Source organism: Penicillium malachiteum (assembly GCF_028827825.1).
Source record: "Penicillium malachiteum strain IBT 17515 chromosome Unknown utg000002l:1.0-8849297.0:1.0-8852440.0, whole genome shotgun sequence".
Classification (NCBI taxonomy): domain Eukaryota; kingdom Fungi; phylum Ascomycota; class Eurotiomycetes; order Eurotiales; family Aspergillaceae; genus Penicillium; species Penicillium malachiteum.
This window is the reverse complement of record NW_026643095.1, coordinates 7169452-7187754: the sequence shown is the minus strand read 5'-3', so window position 1 is coordinate 7187754 and position 18303 is coordinate 7169452. Positions and strand designations below refer to the sequence as shown.

General features: G+C 45.6%; 5 protein-coding genes across 5 annotated transcripts; 2 read left to right on the top strand and 3 right to left on the bottom strand.

Annotated features, from left to right (window-relative positions):
* Window positions 1-2556: 2556 nt before the first annotated feature.
* N7483_005660 (phosphatidylinositol-3-phosphate-binding protein BEM1) lies at window positions 2557-4423 on the top strand (the record flags this gene model as incomplete). Its single annotated transcript, XM_057089097.1, has 3 exons — window positions 2557-2559; window positions 2621-3370; window positions 3491-4423. The coding sequence occupies 3 exons, from the start codon at window positions 2557-2559 to the stop codon at window positions 4421-4423; spliced, it is 1686 nt and encodes a 561-aa protein (XP_056948926.1).
* A 981-nt stretch (window positions 4424-5404) lies between these two features.
* Window positions 5405-7257, top strand: N7483_005659 (AFG1/ZapE family ATPase; the record flags this gene model as incomplete). Its single annotated transcript, XM_057089096.1, is given in 4 exon segments — window positions 5405-5789; window positions 5860-6316; window positions 6395-6573; window positions 6590-7257. The coding sequence occupies 4 exon segments, from the start codon at window positions 5405-5407 to the stop codon at window positions 7255-7257; spliced, it is 1689 nt and encodes a 562-aa protein (XP_056948925.1).
* A 1332-nt stretch (window positions 7258-8589) lies between these two features.
* N7483_005658 (uncharacterized protein) lies at window positions 8590-9029 on the bottom strand (the record flags this gene model as incomplete). Its single annotated transcript, XM_057089095.1, has 2 exons — window positions 8590-8798; window positions 9017-9029. The coding sequence occupies 2 exons, from the start codon at window positions 9027-9029 to the stop codon at window positions 8590-8592; spliced, it is 222 nt and encodes a 73-aa protein (XP_056948924.1).
* Window positions 9030-13059: 4030 nt separating this feature from the next.
* Window positions 13060-14596, bottom strand: N7483_005657 (Ras-GEF domain-containing protein; the record flags this gene model as incomplete). Its single annotated transcript, XM_057089094.1, has 3 exons — window positions 13060-13394; window positions 13500-13716; window positions 13784-14596. 3 exons carry the CDS (start codon window positions 14594-14596, stop codon window positions 13060-13062), a joined length of 1365 nt encoding a protein of 454 aa, XP_056948923.1.
* Window positions 14597-15545: 949 nt separating this feature from the next.
* N7483_005656 (Major facilitator superfamily domain general substrate transporter) lies at window positions 15546-17545 on the bottom strand (the record flags this gene model as incomplete). The annotated part of the gene is made up of 4 exons (XM_057089093.1): window positions 15546-16483; window positions 16537-16879; window positions 16938-17208; window positions 17283-17545. The coding sequence occupies 4 exons, from the start codon at window positions 17543-17545 to the stop codon at window positions 15546-15548; spliced, it is 1815 nt and encodes a 604-aa protein (XP_056948922.1).
* Between the last annotated feature and the right edge of the window lie 758 nt (window positions 17546-18303).

Here is an 18303-nt window from a genome sequence, read left to right as displayed (position 1 = left end):
CACTCCTGACACGCGACTTTCCACTATTTGATCTGTTTCTTCTAATCTTTCGATTGTTCCATGGAATCTCATTAACCGCCCCGCCACGTGGGTCCTAAGTGCGTGGCCGCCATGGGATGGAGGGGCTCTTCAAGTACAGTGGCGTCCACCAATTTCTAGCGTCATCGGTATTATTTTCTGGTTCAAGTAGCGGGGAAGAAATTAAGTGTATACTATTGAGACGCTAGGAAATCATATTGAAGCATGAGAGTATGGAGTAAATGTAAATTGTACAGGTCTCGTGCCTGGTTCCTAATTCAGTGTTTGGATTAATACAATGATCTTCAGGGCTGGGTTGCTTCCAAGGTTCTAAGGTTAATGCATATGTCAGGTATTAATAGTATATTAAATAATCCTGCACAGAGAGAGTGGAACATTTTAATACTAGTATATTACTTAGTAGGGGAATCAATAGGGTTATCACTGACAATTTTGACACTAAATCAGACCATAGACGTTCTGGCCCGATTTTTCCAAATTACATGCATGTTCAAGGGCCCCTGTGGATGGTATTGAAATTGAAAAACCGATATCTTGATTCAATCCACTTGAGCATCTCCCCAACGTCCTTTGACATCATCTCCCCCACGATCGGCACTGTCTTGACCAACAGCGGTGAAGTAAAATGGAGATAGTCTAGCTAATGTACCCTTGTTCTCTAAGCTTTAGCAAAACATAGAGATAATCATTTAGCCCCCAGATCTCGTACTGCGTAATGGAGATAGAGACCCTGATATGCGAACCTGATCGACTCTTACCCTATTTTGAATTTTAAATGATGAACCTATAAAGGAAAGGGGCCAAATTGATGAGCCCGATTGGCACTTGAACTGGAACAAATGTTCCGTTTGGGATAGTTAATCGGGTGAGTGCAGGAGCCGCGAATGTAAATCCCTAATTTACATGCTTTCATTAATTTAGTAATTCCAATTTGGGCTCTTTCACTTATTTTATCGGTAGTGTTTTCTCTTTGGATTATTATTTCTTTTCTCACTATTTGTTATGTACAGTCATGGTGGCTTAAGGAACTCGTATACTATGTAGTACGAAATACTCCATAGTAACTTTCTTCAGATGTCATGTCTTAGAGACAAGCGATATATATGTTCAAATGTTTCTTGCAGGGTATTTTGTCTCTGGTACTATCCCCCTGTATTTCAAGTTCTTGTCGGGATTTACACTCAAAGAAAGGGCCGATCCCCAGTATGTTTCCAAGGTTGGGACAGTGCACTGTTTAATCCATGGTCCCTGCGCTGATATGACCACGGATTGGTTGTGGATAACCAGGGAACCAGGGAATTTCTTTTCTTCTATTACTTGAGAGGGCGACTATTTGAACTTTGAATAATATTAGCACTAAACTATCCATAGATGTAAGTACGGAAGGACTGGCTTGGTATAAAAATATAGACCAGTCAAATTGCATAGGTTAAGATAGTCCAATATTAGTACTAGTTATTAGCCGCCGGGGGTGCACATGTGTCTGCCCAACGGTACCTGGACTCAAAGTGGATCTGTATTTGGTCCATTACTGGTAATGAAATTACCGGTGGAACTTGTTAGAATCTGATCTAAATATCAGATATGCATGCACATGTGTACGGGGTACTGAATATTGAAGTAATATTGGTTATTCTAGACATGACTCGGACCTATACAGGGTTAATTTTGGAACATTTCATCTGAACGTGGGATTGGAAGATCCCTGCATGATCTATCACATTAGAATAAAAATAAGACTTCTATTTTCTTGTTCATCCTGTTCCAAGGTTAAGAAACGGGGAGTTAGTTTTGCCACAAGGAACCCGATAGATGTATCCCTGGATCAGGTCTTCTGGAAGAATTCTACCTATGATAGTATATCTACAGTAATAGTACCATATTATAACTACTAAATACAAAGAGAAAAGAGAGTAACAAAGATCATCCCTTTACAAATAAAAGCGGGCCCCTCATTCTAGTCCCCAAATACTCATCCCAATCCCAGCTGTGGTTGGAACCGCAATACGTTGATTACATGTCTCCTCCAATGTGACTCCAGCTCTCTCTCTCTTGGGAATCTTTCTTGACTTCTTCCATCACCCCCCCTGAACTTGTTGTGAACCCCCTTGACCTTGTGCCTTCTCGGTTGTTCGCGATGAAGGTCAGTTGCCCGTGCCCCCCCCCCTCAGTTGTCCCCGCCACTGAAATATTACCATGGTATTGTGTGTGTCATTTAATTAACCCACTATCCCCAGGCTATCAGACGGTCCTTGAAGGGGAGAAAGATCCGAAGCATCACCATCTCTCCATAACCCCCCAAATCTGCCCTGGCTATTATCCCTCCTAAGAAGGTGAGTCTTTTTTTTTTGGTTAGCGTTTTTCCCCTTGGGTAATATGGGTCTTGTCTTTTGCATTTTCTCCCCTTTTTCTATTTTGTGGTGGCTGGGGAGGCAAATAATATCGGGGGAAAAAAAAAAAAAAAAAGTTCCCATAAGAAGACGAGGGAAACAAAACTGTCGCGTTGCCCCTCTCTGAATGGTGTCCCACCCGTGCTTGGCAAATGGCTGACCGAACTCTTCTGTGCTTGTCTGTGCATTAGGTGATTAAAGCCCTCTACGATTACCGACCAGAACCTGGCAATAGTCAGGAATTGGCTTTCAGCAAGGGAGACTTCTTTCACGTTATCAGCAGGGAGGATCATTCGGATTGGTACGAGGCCTGTAACCCTCTTATCCCTAGTGCTCGGGGGCTCGTGCCCGTATCCTTCTTCGAAGTTATCGCAAAGAACGAAAGGGATAGTGGTGGTTCCGACGATCATAAAAAGGTTCATCACGACTCTGGTTTCGCCGACCGCAATATCTCCGACCCCTATCCTCCCAATAATCAACCTTCTTTCAGAATGTCTACCCTGAAGGGCCAGGGCGCCATGGTCTATGGAATTGTTCAGTACGATTTCCAAGCTGAACGACCTGATGAACTGGATGCTCGCGCTGGTGAAGCCATCATTGTTATTGCTCAATCCAATCCGGAATGGTTTGTCGCAAAGCCTATCGGTCGCTTGGGTGGCCCTGGATTGATTCCTGTTTCCTTTATCGAACTGCGCGATATGCAGACTGGTCAGGCCGTGACTGACCCACTTGAGGCTGTGCGCCGTGCTGGAGTGCCAAAGGTGGAGGAGTGGAAGAAGATGACAGCCGAATACAAGAACAGCAGCATCACTCTCGGCAAGATTGAACCGACACCTAGTGGAGGTAATAATAGTAACAGCATGATGGGAATGACCGGCGCGATGGATAAGATGTCCATGAGTTCAACTTCGAGCCATATGAGCCAAAACGGCAACGCCTATGTAAGCGATTGCTCCCTTGATTGCTCTTTTGGACCCGCGGTTCCCTCCGTCTTTTTGGTATATGGGACGCCGAACGTTCGTTGACTACAGTTCGGGCTAATAATTCCACTCGCTTTTTAGGCATACCATCAACGTGAACCCAGCAAGGGCACCTTGCCATCGCAGTCCCAACAGACTCAGCCCCCACCTCAAGGATACCAGCAAATTCTCGCACCAGTCGCAGCATCCATTCCCCGTTATTGCTTTGACAATGACAAGTACTGGTACATTATTGAGGCTCAGATGGAAGATGGCCGGTGCTGGGAACTATCGCGATTTTACCACGATTTCTATGATTTCCAGATTGCACTTTTGACCCAGTTTGAGGACGAGGCCGGTAACCGGGGTCGCCCACGAACCCTTCCCTTCATGCCAGGCCCTGTCACGCATGTGACTGATGCGATCTCCAACGGCCGTCGTCAAAGTCTGGATGAGTACATCAAGAAACTTATCGCTATGCCCTCGCACATTGCGCGATGCCAATTGGTTCGCCAGTTGTTTGTGCCTCGACCAGGCGACTTTGAGATTGATCCCGATGCCTTCGGCCAGGAGGCTCGGTACTCCGATACCTCCCACCACTCCTCTGCCGGCGTTGAGCCCGCCCAACCCGTGTCCCGCCAATCATCCCAGACACCCATGAACGCATCCCAAGATCGCATCTCGCAGCAGCAGGGACGCAGTACCCCAGGTCCGGGATCTTACTTGAATGGTGGACCACCACCCATGAACCGCCAGGCTAGCTCCCTCACACAGGCGTCTGCAAACTCCGCTTCCAGTGCGATGAAGGTGAAGGTGTTCTTCCAGGATGACTTGATTGCTATTCGTATTCCGTCCGGTGTTAGCATGCAACATCTCAAGGACAAACTTCAAGATCGACTCAAAATCCAAGACAATATCATTGTACGATACAAGGATGAACATTCTGGTACATCTGTTGATATGGTCACTGATCAGGACCTCGAAGATGCAATGCAGCGTCATACAAAGTTGACACTGTATGTCAGCATTGCTTAAATACCCCCTCACAAAAGCTGTCATTCTATCAAATGGAGTTCCTGCGGTAATCAGCCATGCCTCCTTGTCTACAACTGTGCCACTATGTGTGTGGCCTCTCTACTTCCTTTCTCCTGTCCACATTTCTCGATTATCATTTTATCTTTATTGTTATCTGCAATGAGTACGGCGCATCGGGAGTCATGGGCATCCTATTCTCGATATTCTTTGTGCTTTATCTGCCTTTCAGCGATTCGCACCTTGGTTTTTCGACGAGCAGGATGGTGTTACGAATATTATGCGTTATGTATGATTTGGGCTTTTATTCTCATATTTTATCCCCTTATTCTTTTTTCTCTGCAAATCCTTGTGACTCGTCTCATCTTTATGTGCTTTCCGTCTCAGATATCTTCTTCTCGGAGATCTTCTCTCATCTGTGCTTTCAATCTCTGTTCCTTGGGTACCATACCCTGGTTCAATCTGCTTCAGTGACATGTACATATGGTCTTCTTTTTATTCTTACTGGATATCCAAGGAAAGGCGCGGGCCTCTGCCCTACTTGTGACCAAACAATTCAACTACAAAATAATCATTTTTATCTCGGTATCTAATTCTGGCTGCCGATGCCTGCTGATCAATTGCCGAGTCAGGTGACTGACATCGGCCCGTTCTTTTCTCGTAGTTAAACGGAATCGGATTACGGAGTGCTCGGTTGCTCTAAGGTTATTTCTATACATTTATTCTTTTCTTTTTCTTATTGTAGATACGACGATCCCTCACACTCCTTTGAACCCGAGGCATACAAAAGTGCCAATTGAGAACTTATAGTACCACCGCGTTCTACTCCGTCCTGTCACCGCCCTAATCACTACTCGCCCCCGGAAGAAAACAATTCCTGCGGCAATACGATACCTCGGCTACGTCCTCGCCTCGAAATTCGCATTCACGACCTGCACCTGTCCCTTTTATCGTATATCGGTTTTATTAATACCTGCTTCGCAAATGAGCCGGCCGTCTGCCAAGCTCTGTGCCGAGTGTTTCCCGGGAGCGCTGCGGTCTTCCCGGGGCCTGCGTGCAGCCGCACCGCTGCGGGGCGCTGGGACTCGAGAACGATGTTACGCTACGCACCGGAGTGGACTCTCACCGCTGAATGCGAACGCAAGGAGGGCTCGCGGCTTGTCTGGTGCGCTTCCCGTGGAGAGAACTGTTGCCTCTCAGCTGCCATTGCGGCCGGCACAGAGACGGAATCTAGCTACTGCCAGCGATGATGCGACATCCAAGGATACTGTCTTAGAGAAGGCGGCCGGAACTCCGCAGGATGGACCATTGAAGGAGTATGATGATCGCGTGGAGTCGGGTCGACTCCGAGATGATCCTTATCAGCGAGGTAGGTTGGGATGAAATGGTATATGTCAAAGGACATGTTGGCTAATTGGATTTGTTTCATGCACGTGCAGCGATCATTCAAAACCTGCAGAACCTTTACGAGGCATTGAAGGAGTACGAAGCACCTACAGTTATTCATCCGACAGTCGAGTCCCTGAACCCTGAGCCTCCTAAGCAGTCGTTCTTTGGCTCTTTGTTCAGCCGGGGAGAGAAGGAAGTCGCGAAATCCACTATTCCTGAAAGTCTTCCTGAGGGATTGTACATGTACGGTGATGTTGGGTGTGGAAAGACCATGCTCATGGATCTCTTCTACGATACTTTGCCGTCCAATATTAAGACCAAGACTCGCATCCACTTCCACAACTTCATGCAGGATGTACATAAGCGCATGCATGTTGTTAAGATGAAGTATGGTAATGATTTCGATGCATTGCCTATGGTTGCGGCGGATATTGCCGACTCTGCGAGCGTGCTTTGCTTCGATGAATTTCAGTGCACAGATGTTGCTGATGCGATGATCTTGCGAAGGTGAGACCCACTAATTTTTTTGGATTTACATCCAAATGAGATCAAAAACAAGTTTACAGTTTACTAACAATATATCAGACTCCTGGAAATTCTCATGACCCACGGTGTTGTCCTCATCACAACCTCCAACCGTCATCCCGACGACCTGTACAAAAACGGCATTCAGCGCGAGTCATTCATCCCCTGCATCAAACTTCTTAACAAGGAACTCAACGTCATAAACCTCAACTCCCCAACCGACTACCGCAAGATCCCCCGTCCCCCCCGCCGCAGTCTACCACCACCCTCTAGACACAGACGCGGAAGCCCATGCTCAAAAATGGTTCGACTACCTCGGCGACCCTGTCAACGACCCACCACACCCCGATACCCAAGTCGTCTGGGGTCGCACAATCAACGTCCCCTGCGCTAGTGGCAAAGCCGCGAAATTCACCTTCAACCAGCTCATCGGTAGCGCCACCGGCGCAGCTGACTACCTCGAGCTAGTCCGACACTACAACGCTTTTATCATCACCGATGTACCAGGGATGAACCTAAACCAGCGTGATCTAGCGCGCCGATTCATTACCTTCATCGATGCGGTCTACGAAAGCCGTGCCAAACTCGTTCTTACTACCGAAGTACCACTTACGAACCTCTTTCTCTCCGCGTCGGATGTGAAGGATTCGCTCAAGAATGGCGATCACTCTGATCTATCTGATGCTATGCGTAATCTCATGGATGATTTGGGTATGTCAGTGCAGGCACTTAAGAATACCTCTATCTTTAGTGGTGATGAGGAACGCTTTGCGTTTGCGCGTGCGCTTTCTAGATTGGCGGAGATGGGTAGTAAGGAGTGGGTTGAGCGTGGAATGGGTGTTGGTATGGATGCGCAGGAGAGTAAGGAGGATCGAGAGGCTTGGTTGAAGACTAGGAGTCATTGGAGTGAGGATAATATGTAGTTGAGCTACATTCTTAGAGTCTTAAGGTTTCTGCATTTTGTATACTGTCTCGGTGGCCCTTGTGGATTATTTGTATAGAAGAATAAAACGATTTTATTATGCTTGTAGGATGTATGCTTCCTGGTGATGGACATGGTAAAAACATTTGAATGACGAGGATCATCGTTACTCCATGCCAACAAAAGTAAACGTGTAGAATGAAGGCAACGTTCTGCCAGATTTCACTTGCGCCGTGCCAGATTCTCGGTTCGAGCAAAAGGCTCACGGAGGATCAACTGACAGAAGTGGTAGACATTTATATTTTCTCGCCGGAGCTTTTCCAACCAATTCCTGTTCAATCAGCTTTTTTATGATGGCCTAGCGATCATCATAAAACTCTGAAAACACCGCTTATTGCGGCTCTGTGTGTCTCTGTGTCGCGATTTCCCCCAATGATCGATCGGTATACCGCCAACCACCGTCCTGGTGTTGGCCAAGCTCGCTTGCAACATAGGATAATTTTCCATATGGTCAATTGATTCTGCCCACCTGAAGTTGTTGTCAGACTTTTAAGTTGTGTCTGCTTTTACCCAGTTGGGAAGCTTCAACTGCTCGGTCTGTCTATCCGGCTAATTATTTCACTTCGCGCTCTGGTGCACGGGTGACCCTTTCAGGTGATGGATGGGTGGGACCAGAGTCATCGGTGCATTTTCTTCACACGGCCGATGATGACAACGTTGGATTCCGATCTCGCATCTATGGAAATAATTAGCCACATAATTCATCAACTATAGAAATCAGTAGCCATAAGAATCTTACAGTAAGTCAATTAGACATAATGACTGCTGTCTTTTGTATTGACAGGTCTCAATATTGTGGCTAATCGCCCACGATAGAGGCAGGAAGAGGACTGTTACCTCTTAAGGTTTAAGGTACCGTGAAAGTCCATGGGGCTGCAAAGTGCTAGGGTGGAAAGTCTCACAAAATAGCACACCTACATAGAAATGGACTGTTAGCTTGATGGGGTTCAATGGAGTTCACTTAAATCCTGGCGAGGAGGATCCCTCCATCGCCGCCGGCAGCAGCATATGATGGGATCCTTTTTTCTTCTTTTTTCAAAAGAAAAAAGAAAGAAAAGAGAACAAGCAGGGGGCTGTGTTCCAGCAACGCCCTCAACCAAAACTGCTTCGTCCCCGATGCACGGGACAGGTATCAATTTGTGGGAAATAGACAGGATGGTTGAGGATGAAACGCGAGGAATGTCCAAAAAGGTGTTCGATTTGGTTGAAGTCATGAAATAAAGAGGACTTTGAAAGGAATTTATGGAGGATGATTAGGGTGTCCCTTGGACAATCATCGTTCCAAGTACATCGTCCTCGCTAGATGACTCTTCCGAGTGACAAAATTGAATTGTAGCTGGTGATCTGGTAAAACCTTGTCTCTCTTGTCCGAGGCAAGTCCATAAACAGCACACTCTGGCTTTCCAGCATTGCTGCGAGCATGGCCATATAGCACAGTAGCTGATGCTGCGACATAGAGAGCCCACTGTCGACCAAGACTGTCTATCAGACATATAGCCAATACTAGATTCATTGGTTTCGATTCCACCCAGCTTTTGAGGTTTGGGGGTTGTGTTTTGTACTCGGCTATCGTCGTTCCAAAAAATCCACCTGTTCGCGTGTTTTGCACTAAATATCGAGGACCTGAAAAGGTATGGCGGGCTGTGAGGAGTTAGATCAATTAGAACTCGATTGATAATTGATATATCATTGACTCTTACCTCGAAGCTCCATAGTCTCAATCCCCAGGAGATCTTGAATATACCTTGAGCCCCCAGCTTCCAGCTTTAACCTCTCGTCCCTCAGTCTGTCCTTTCCCAACTTCATATCCAACTGCGTTTTCGTTCTTCCTTATGTCGTTTTGCGCTGCTGCTTTCTCGGTATGCGGACGAAATCTTGATCAACGCCCTTCTTTAAGTTCCTGTTGACCTCAATGGTGATCCTGATTCTTCCGGACGCCATAGCCTTCGCTTAACTTGCGGGAAAAAATATCTCTGGTATCGTGAACTTACCTGCAAAAATTGGTGGAACTGCGCGTCGCTTATTTCCCACTCATCCACATGATTGTATCATATCTGGATATCTTGTGTTAGGTGTTCACCGATTCCAAGTATGCTCTCTCCTTCGGGATGGCCTCATAAAACACCGGTTGTCTCTTGCCAATTTGATAGTTTGCTGTGAATCTCTAGTCATTGTACTCTTTCAACCTGGGAGAATGTAGCTGTCCGTTGATGTGAATTGGGTAGTAGTGAAGGTATCTGCTGGTCTGAAACGTCCACAAAATTCCAGTTTCCTTCCATCGATATCTTTATCTTCATCGATATTTTGGGTTTGTATCTTCAGCTGGAATCTCTTTATTGTAACGGTCAGCAATCGCTACTAGACTCTATACTGCAACTCTCGATACTTTTTCAGGGGCGGTCCAAGGTATAATGGCAATACTCACCAAATCAAGGATATCCTCGATACAGTTGGATATGGAATGCCACTTTGTGGATAATGGTTCAGGCTCTTTTTCTTTCCAAAAATTGCTTCAATGACGTTCCATTCATGCTCACATGAATCTCAGTCTGCCCTCGTATTTATGTCGGGGAATGTGTTCTCGGAAACATTGATTGACTTTGAGAAAATCAGCCTTGATCGAGAGTCGGATGACCCATCTCTATGCCATCTATTAATTAGGTTAGCAGAGACAATGATATTGATAATTTCATTTTCAGATCACATACCTCGGTTCCCAATACTTTTCCTCGTTGACAGTCTAAAGCGGACATAGAGAGAACGGGCGGTATGTCGGGAATCTCTATCTTTTCGATTGCCTGAAAAGATGTTGAGGAAGACAGATATTCCCTGTACCGTGGATGGCTGTTGTTTATTTGTACGATGTCATAGTCGCCGCCATAGTTGGGATTTTCGGTTCAAGTTGGGGTTTGGCAGCTGGGGAGATGGAAAGGTGGATAAGGGGCTTCCGCAATAAATATATGGTGCACATATTTTTGGCGAGTGACCTGGATACCAGAGGAAGCACAAGTCTGCCTTTCTCATCGACTCACCATAAAAGTGAGGAGTCGAGTATACCAGGAGAAAGGTTTCCAAAGCTTTTCCCTCTAATCAGTGGAGACAAGTAGTGGGAAGAAACAGGGAAGAGATCACATATTGTCACCACTGACCAGTTTTCAATGTCAGGTGATGAGTTACTGCGTTGTTTCGTTCCATGAGTGAAACATGTAGGGTCTGTGATTGAAAAGTAATGAAGAACTTCATTTTCAAGTGGCCATGTTGTGTGATATAATGAGGTCAGGTAATGGACTAACAGAGTGCTTGATAAAGAGAGTTCGAAGAGCATTCGAGCCTGAGCTTGACAAGCACTTGAGAGTTGTCGATTAAATCAGATTAAGTCTCTTAGCAAAGTATAAAATTGGGCTCTATTTTTGCCCATCCAGGTATTTCTTCTCTTTTTAAAATCAAATTAAGGACTAAAATAACACATGTTCAGTCTGTTCATTTACATACGCACAATTCACTTTGGAAATTCTTTAATATCTTCAACTTCCAAGATTGAAATTCTCTTCACTTTTCTTGACTCTGTTCCTTCCAGGTTTTCGAATCACATTCGGCGACATCTCTCTTGCGTGAATTAACATATGGACATGCACCAATCCTCTGTTCATTCAAGTCTCCCAGTAAGTCTTTCAAATATCTCATTTTCACATTTATTCGAGGTCCCCTATCTTCTTTTCATCTCTCTCCTATTTACGAAGAAGATATGGAAGCCAGCCTCAATCCCAGTCCACGCTAAGTCCACATAGCCATCGTGGTGAGAATGAAACTAAGCGATGGCAATCAAGGTCTTATCATTGGGAATTGGATCAGCCAAAGATTCAGATGACCGTTTACATTCCCAGCGAATCTACAACAGGGGTGCTTTTGAAAGGGTTTGAAGAAACATCAAAAGTTCGAGGGGCCGATACAACTTTCATAATGATGAGAATGGAAATATCTTCTTCGTCTACAAGGACTAACACATAAGTTGCAACCGACGTCAAAACTTCATCAAGCAGTCTGGTACAGGAAGTCGTTGAAGGCTTGAAGCACACTTAGGCATCAGATACTCCATCAGCCGCGGAGTTACAAGCGATCTCAACCACTTTTGGAGAACCCCTGACCTCAGCATCACATTCCCTCCCGAGTGGTACGCGGTCTATAGCCAGCTGTGCCAGGGATTTGGTTGGATGAAAGCGGCTCATGGATTTCATTTAATCTGCTGGTCTTTTACGCCAGATTGGCCGCGTGTGAGCATCGCACCAACAAGCGCCGCGGATCTAGCCAGAGAACAAATTCATCTCGCGGAAACTCCTAACTCACAAGGGGAAAACCTACAGCAACCTGAAAGGCCGACCGGACCTTTTGGTCTGGGTTGACCCCGAGCATCACTCCAAATGCCTCCTTGGTGGCGTCGAGGCTTGTTGCATAGGATGATTCAATGAGATTTGGCAAGGACTGCGAAATCCAGGTAGTGCCTGGCCTTTGCACGTCATGCTGTGGGGCTTTGCTTGCTGCATATCAGATTTTATGGGAAAAAATAGAGTGCAAGTATATCTCCTTTTTATCTTCACTTTTATTTGTTTCGTTGAGAATTCATTTGGAGGCCATATCTAACCTTACGCAGACCTCCAAGTTTCATCAAAAATTTGCAGGCAACAGTTTTGTAACTGGTCTCAGAAGGAAAATTTCGGTTTAAAACTGCAGCAAAACCTTGCTATTGGTCCATATACTCCGGTGAGTCCCACAATATCTTCCTTTACTTGATAAACAGCTAAGAATATATTCATAGTCGGCCGACATGAGCTGCCAAGTTCTGGTGGTTAAAAACCGTCACATGGGTAACTCGCTATCTCAAAATGAGAGAGTCCGACTATAAAGTCCTCAAGTGTTTCTTCTAATCTCCTTCTTGGTTCTTTTCAAGCCCAATATCCTGGGCTCCAACTTACTAACTTTTCCTACTCATCAACTCACCACCGCTTCAGCATGCTTCCAAAAACCTAAGACGGCCGCGACCGCGTCCCAACAAGGGTAAGCGAAAGGCCGCAACAATTATCATCGCATTGGAAAACAAGTTGTCTCACCTTGAAGCTGCTCAGGAGGTCCTGTTACTCCTGTATCCATTGACGTTCTGAGAATCGTCCAGCAACCAATAACCAAGACGGGGACATCCCTCGTCAAGTTTTTTATTCCTCCAAAAATCAAATCCAACGCGGAGCAAACATTCATATGTATCGCACGACTGAAGCTAGGCTCAAAGCTCTGATATTAGCTCATTGTCTTTTATGTTTGTTCTTGACTGGCCCGGCTGTGTAGAATGCTGCTGGTCAGTCTCTGGAATGATGATTGATCAAAGAGGAAGAAAAGTACTGATGGACTTGGATATGTTATCCCGCGCCACCGTCGGTAGGCTCTGGATGCAATGGTCTTCAAATGTTATTAAAAGGTGAATTGCGCTCAAATATCATTGATACCAACAACGATTACAGGGTTTCCCTCCAGTCTTTTATATGCGCGTGAACCAGCTAAGATCTTTTGATCACTGCAGCAAATGTATTGAAGATCCCTTTTCCAAGAGGAATCTTTGACGTATCCAAAGTTATCTAATCCTCGAGGCTATACACTTGTACATGAGATTCATATCTAGGAACATTAGAAAAATGCCGTCAATGATATTCAAACTACCTAGAGCAAGCGTTCGGATATCAATTTCATTATATCATCAGTCATCTAAAACCATACACGCAATCACCATGGAAGTCGTCATCCCACCAGTGGGGGTATAAAAGTCTCTTGGTCTCATCTCGCCGCGACCTCGGGGCTCTAGTTCGCAGCTCCGATCCCACATCTCATCTAGTCCAACGGCGGACTGTAACTGACCAGCAAGATATTCCTGAAGCTCCGGGACGGGAAACAGGCTGTAAGGAGCTTCTTTGAAGCGTTGGAGTTCGTGGACAGAAGCGGCTAACATGGTGTATTTGTGGAAGATGATTAATCCTTCTGTTGTAAGAGCTTGGTTTCCGTCTTCAATGAATGTTAAGTCCTTGAGATAAAGACCTGTTTTCACGACTCATTAGTCTCGAGTTCATCTTTTATCACGATTTGGGTCGAGTAAAGGAGAGACAGAGCACTTGCTCTTGTCTATTATGAATTGGGACTGACCAAGGAATGGGATGCAGGGTGGTATTGCCATATTTAATGTCTCACGATAGGCAGCATAATTTTGGGTACAAGATGTGAGGCTTTGTAAGGGCCTTAACAAGTTGCAACACTTCTCTGTAACCATTGCCCATGTGCGAGTAAGTCGGTAGATAGGAGCGCTTTGGAATCCAGATAAGATGGATACGACCGCAGAGTAGTTTTGAAGTTCAACACATGACTATATTGAGTTTTGATTTAGTATGGGGCTGTGAAATTAGCTGGCTAGGATGTTTGGAAAGTCATACGTTTGCTATATTGACCAGGTGCCCTATAATCTGGGCTCGCTTCTTATAGTCTGATTCTGCCAGTATGAGAGCTCCCACCCAGTTGGAGAGCTGATTAGAATATCGAATTAAAGCCCGAATATTTGGGGCTGGTGCAGATCCGGCGAAGCTTTCTTTCTTTTGCCAGGCCTTTTTCAAGAGTTCATTTGGTCGGATTTTGCGGAATAGGTGTGCTTCCATAATAGTCAACTGTCGCGCAAACTCACGGGCATCGATTTTGAGGAACTGGAGTTTGTCCAGTTTTCGAGGAAGAATTGGTTTTGGTGGATTTGAGATGGATGGTCGAGATACTTTCATGATAGTAAGACCTGCAAGTCGTCGTTGAATGATGCCCAGAAGTTGTTGGACTGCGCTGGTCTCCGTAGAGGCTGTTGCGGCGGATGCAAATTTTCGTATCCTTTCCAAGTGTTGATCTGTTTCTGGACTGTGAGGTTCGATCCAAAAATGTTCGAGCCATTGTTTCAACACGTTTATCACTCTTAGCCGGATCAACGACTTAGTTTGATCTGATCCAAGAGCTGAACGGTCAAAGCGAGCGATTAAAAGATCAATCAAGGTGGCTGTTGATGTGAAATATGTGTATGTGGTCAAAAATGCGCGATTGAATAGGGCGTCTAGCTTATCATGTCGAGTCAGATTCTCCACTAAGGCTGCAAGACTCCCAGCTTTGACGGCTTCATAGCCCCCACTGTGGTCAAAGATGATTTCATCTGCTGGACATTCGATATGATCAGAGTTGGAATCCTTCCGTTGTTTTGCATCTTGTTGATTCATATTGACGATACGACCCCGCAAGATCTAAGCCGCTGGGCATGAACCATCTAAGTTCAAGTTTCTCTTCATCTGCTTGGACGCGGGTGCGTGATTTCCGCTGTCATACGACACGTAGCTGAGCCAGCAGCATTCGCTACCAAAGATTTTATCTGCGATTTCCTAGATGCTTTTATTGAGGCAGGAATAAATCAAGGAACCGAGTCAGAAAAAAGAGGATGCAATGATATGTATTGATTCGGGTGCTCCGTAGTGGGGTCTCGTCTCCAGCGCAAGGCCACATTGTGCACATGGCAGACATGGACTCCACTCCAGCACGCACAGGAAATCCGGTCGTACGCGCTCAGAGCGACATGGGAGTGATTGGGCTGCGCCCAATTTCGGATCTTCGCCGCCCCCTTGGCGTGCATTGAATCTAGACACAACAGATCCCGTGTCGAGGGATGGTTCCCGTATTGCTCGTTAAAGAAGCTCCTTTGGAGATGCTTGAAATGCAAGCTAGCGCAGACTGCATCCCTTCGGGCCGATAGTCCCTTTTAGTCGGACCACAAATAATCTAAGAAAAACGACTTTCCCATATAAGGGAAAATCAATTCTCTTTGACGTAAGTGCTAAGTGGGCGGCCCCACTGCTGACTGTGACGCGTGGCACTCACGAGCCAATTTACCTAGCTTGGAGGTGCCCAGGTGGGCTGTATTTGCTACTTCTAGGCTCTACTGTTCATATGGAATGAATCGAATTTCTGGGATAAAATCCACTAGAGCTAGCCTTCTTTTCCAATTTCCTGACACATGAAACTCGGATAAATTTTACTAGTACTGTGAAGAGAGGCAATTCTAGGAATAGCCCTTGAAAATTAAAGTGTTCTAATTCAAGATGAGTGGATCGAGTTTCATTAAATCGTGTTTGAGATCTATCGAATATTCAAGTAGCGTTCCAGGAGGCTTAAGTCTTAGAAGACTGTGCCCCGGACCTGGACCTTCTTCCTTAGATCGACATTCTTGATCAAAAGGGTCCAAGGAATGGCCAGGACTACCACACCACATCCAACAGCAAGCAGTCGCAATTCAGAATAAGCATACGCCTTTTGAATGCCCAATCTTGTCTCAGTTCCTACAGGATAACTGATTTGAGTCTCAAGGCTCTCATAAATATCGTTTATGCTCGACATCGCCGATTCGGGGAGGTATTCACGCAGAGCCTTCAGGTATGTGTTCTGCCAGATGACTGTGCTGATCGTTAAACCAGCCGAGTCACCAATTGTACCAACAACATTCAATATGGCCAGGGCAGTGGCAACATGCTGGTGATCCACAGTGGACAAGATGGCGATTTGCTCAACAAGAATGAATATAGAACCTCCGACCGCAAGGAAAATCTGGCACATGACCTGATAGCCAACATTCATATTCGGTCGTCGGAAATAGATCATCAAGCCCTGTGTGAAGATATAAAGGGGGACCGCAATGTAAAGGGTCCACTTGAAGCGACCAACTCTGCGGATGATCCATCCGACCAAGAGTAAAAGCACACCTGAAACCATATCAAAAATGTTGTCGATGTAGTTGGCTGTGGTAAGTGACAGATCGTTATTGACCCGCAGCCAGGATGTCAAGTAATAGCTCCAGCAGTAATTTGAGATTTGATATGTCGTGTCGAGGAGGACTGCGCCGATAATGGTTGGATCCATGAAGAGTCGCCAATCCATTCCGACAAGAGGTACTGGTGCCACATACCATTCCCAGATCCCAAAGAAAAAGATCATGGAAAATCCAACCACCAACATAGCAATGATATAGCCCGAGGCCCAGCCGTAGGGTGCATATGAGGCAATATCGAAGGGTAATTCAAATAGAACGAGGCCGATTGTGAACAGAAAAACTCCAATCACTAAGATCTCTAGGTTAGAGTTAAATTATCGTAGATTGAGTCATAGAACTCACAGTCAAATTCAATGGTCCAATGGCAAATGCTCTCCCACACTGTTCGACCACTTGGTCGTTTAATCCGGTGGCCCTCTTTTTCCGCCTTGTGTAAATTCCATTTCAGCATAATATAAAGAGGTGCAGCAACAATAGGCGCAATGATTGCCCAGCAGCCATAGCCCCATCGCCAGGAAACTCGATAATAAAATTCACTTGCAATCTTTGGACCCGCGAAGGCTGTAATGATGTATGGGGATGAGGTAAATGCATAGGCAAAAGCACGGTTCCTCAAAGTGGAAACATCTGCTGTCACGACATCCACAGCATATTCCAGGCCATAAAAACCAACGTAGTAGAAGACCTAATAGTATCGCTTGTCAGCTTCGCAATAGACCATGACATACTCAAGTGAAACTCACATTCGCTGCGCAGTAGGCTTCAAAGGTATTGCACGAGGCCATAATCACCAATCCAATTGTAAGACAGATTTCCATGAGGAGAAAACCTTCTGCGCGACCCCATACATCCATCATTTTTGCCATGGGAAGATACAGAGCAGCTGCAAAGGCATCACCAAGAGCGGTGGGAACCGCAGATAGTGAGTGCGCTTGGAATTGACTCGTCACATATGGATTTAGACTGCTATTCGTCGTGGATATGAATGCGTTCACGAGATATAGGAACCAGATGCTGTGGAATTCAAGATTTGTCAGTTTAACAGTCGGATGAATAGTCACACGAGCACAAGATGCAGTTCAACATACTTTATGAAGACCGCAATTAAAGCGCCCTTAGACCAAGTAATAGCGACAGCTTCAACATCTTGAACACCCTGCTGCGCATATGGATTTGGCGTCAAATCATGGGGCTCAGAGCTACTATAACTCGGCGGGCGACCGAGTTCTCCATCGCCCTTACTTTGAGCCGCGCTCATTTGAACCGAATTCCTCTCATTTTCTTCGTCATTTGAAGACAAAATATGCCTCCAGACCGTACGGCCTCTTCGAATCAAGGGTCGGAGACCCATATCGGCATAATGTGATCAATGTTTCAAGCATGGGCCCAGCCCAGGTACTAAATAACAGCTGAACATAACGTCGGATCTTTGCTAATATTGTGCACAAGCCCCGAAATCGGATGGGCCATCGGAAACAAGCTAGCACGAGCAAAGCAGACCGGGGGCCATCTTGGCTTTGGATCATCATTCGTTGAGTGGAAATGAATCAATCAACTCGTGCAGTAGTGGCTCCACTCGGGGGCTAGAAACAAGAGGAAGTGAGAAAAAAGCAACAAAATCCCCTCAACTTACTCAGACCACTTCTCACCACCGGTTCAACTCGTATCGATCGACGCTAATATCCTGGTAGGTGTGGTGGGTCAGAGCTCTCAACATCTCTCACTGGCCACTTTTCTCCGTGCGGCAATGAAGAGGGGCAATCCTGGTCATTTGAAAAAATTATAGAACAAAGAAATAAAATAAGAGAACCAGGCATTCTGAAAAGCGGAAGAAAGATCCGTCATCTTTATTCATGAAGTAGGATTCAAAATAGCTTTATTGAGTAAATTTTGTGGAAGATTGCTTTCTAGGTCATTTAATCCCTACAGTGAGTTCCACGACCGTTTACTGATCGAAATGACCATCGTTTCATGACAAGTGGAGCCAATTCTCAGTGTGTTAAGTAACAATTCCACTTGAGGCGAAGTCAAAAATGCGGTTAGTGGGTTGGTACCGGCTATCAATCAACTGATCCGATAATCTGATCAGATAATCTCTTAAGCGAAACA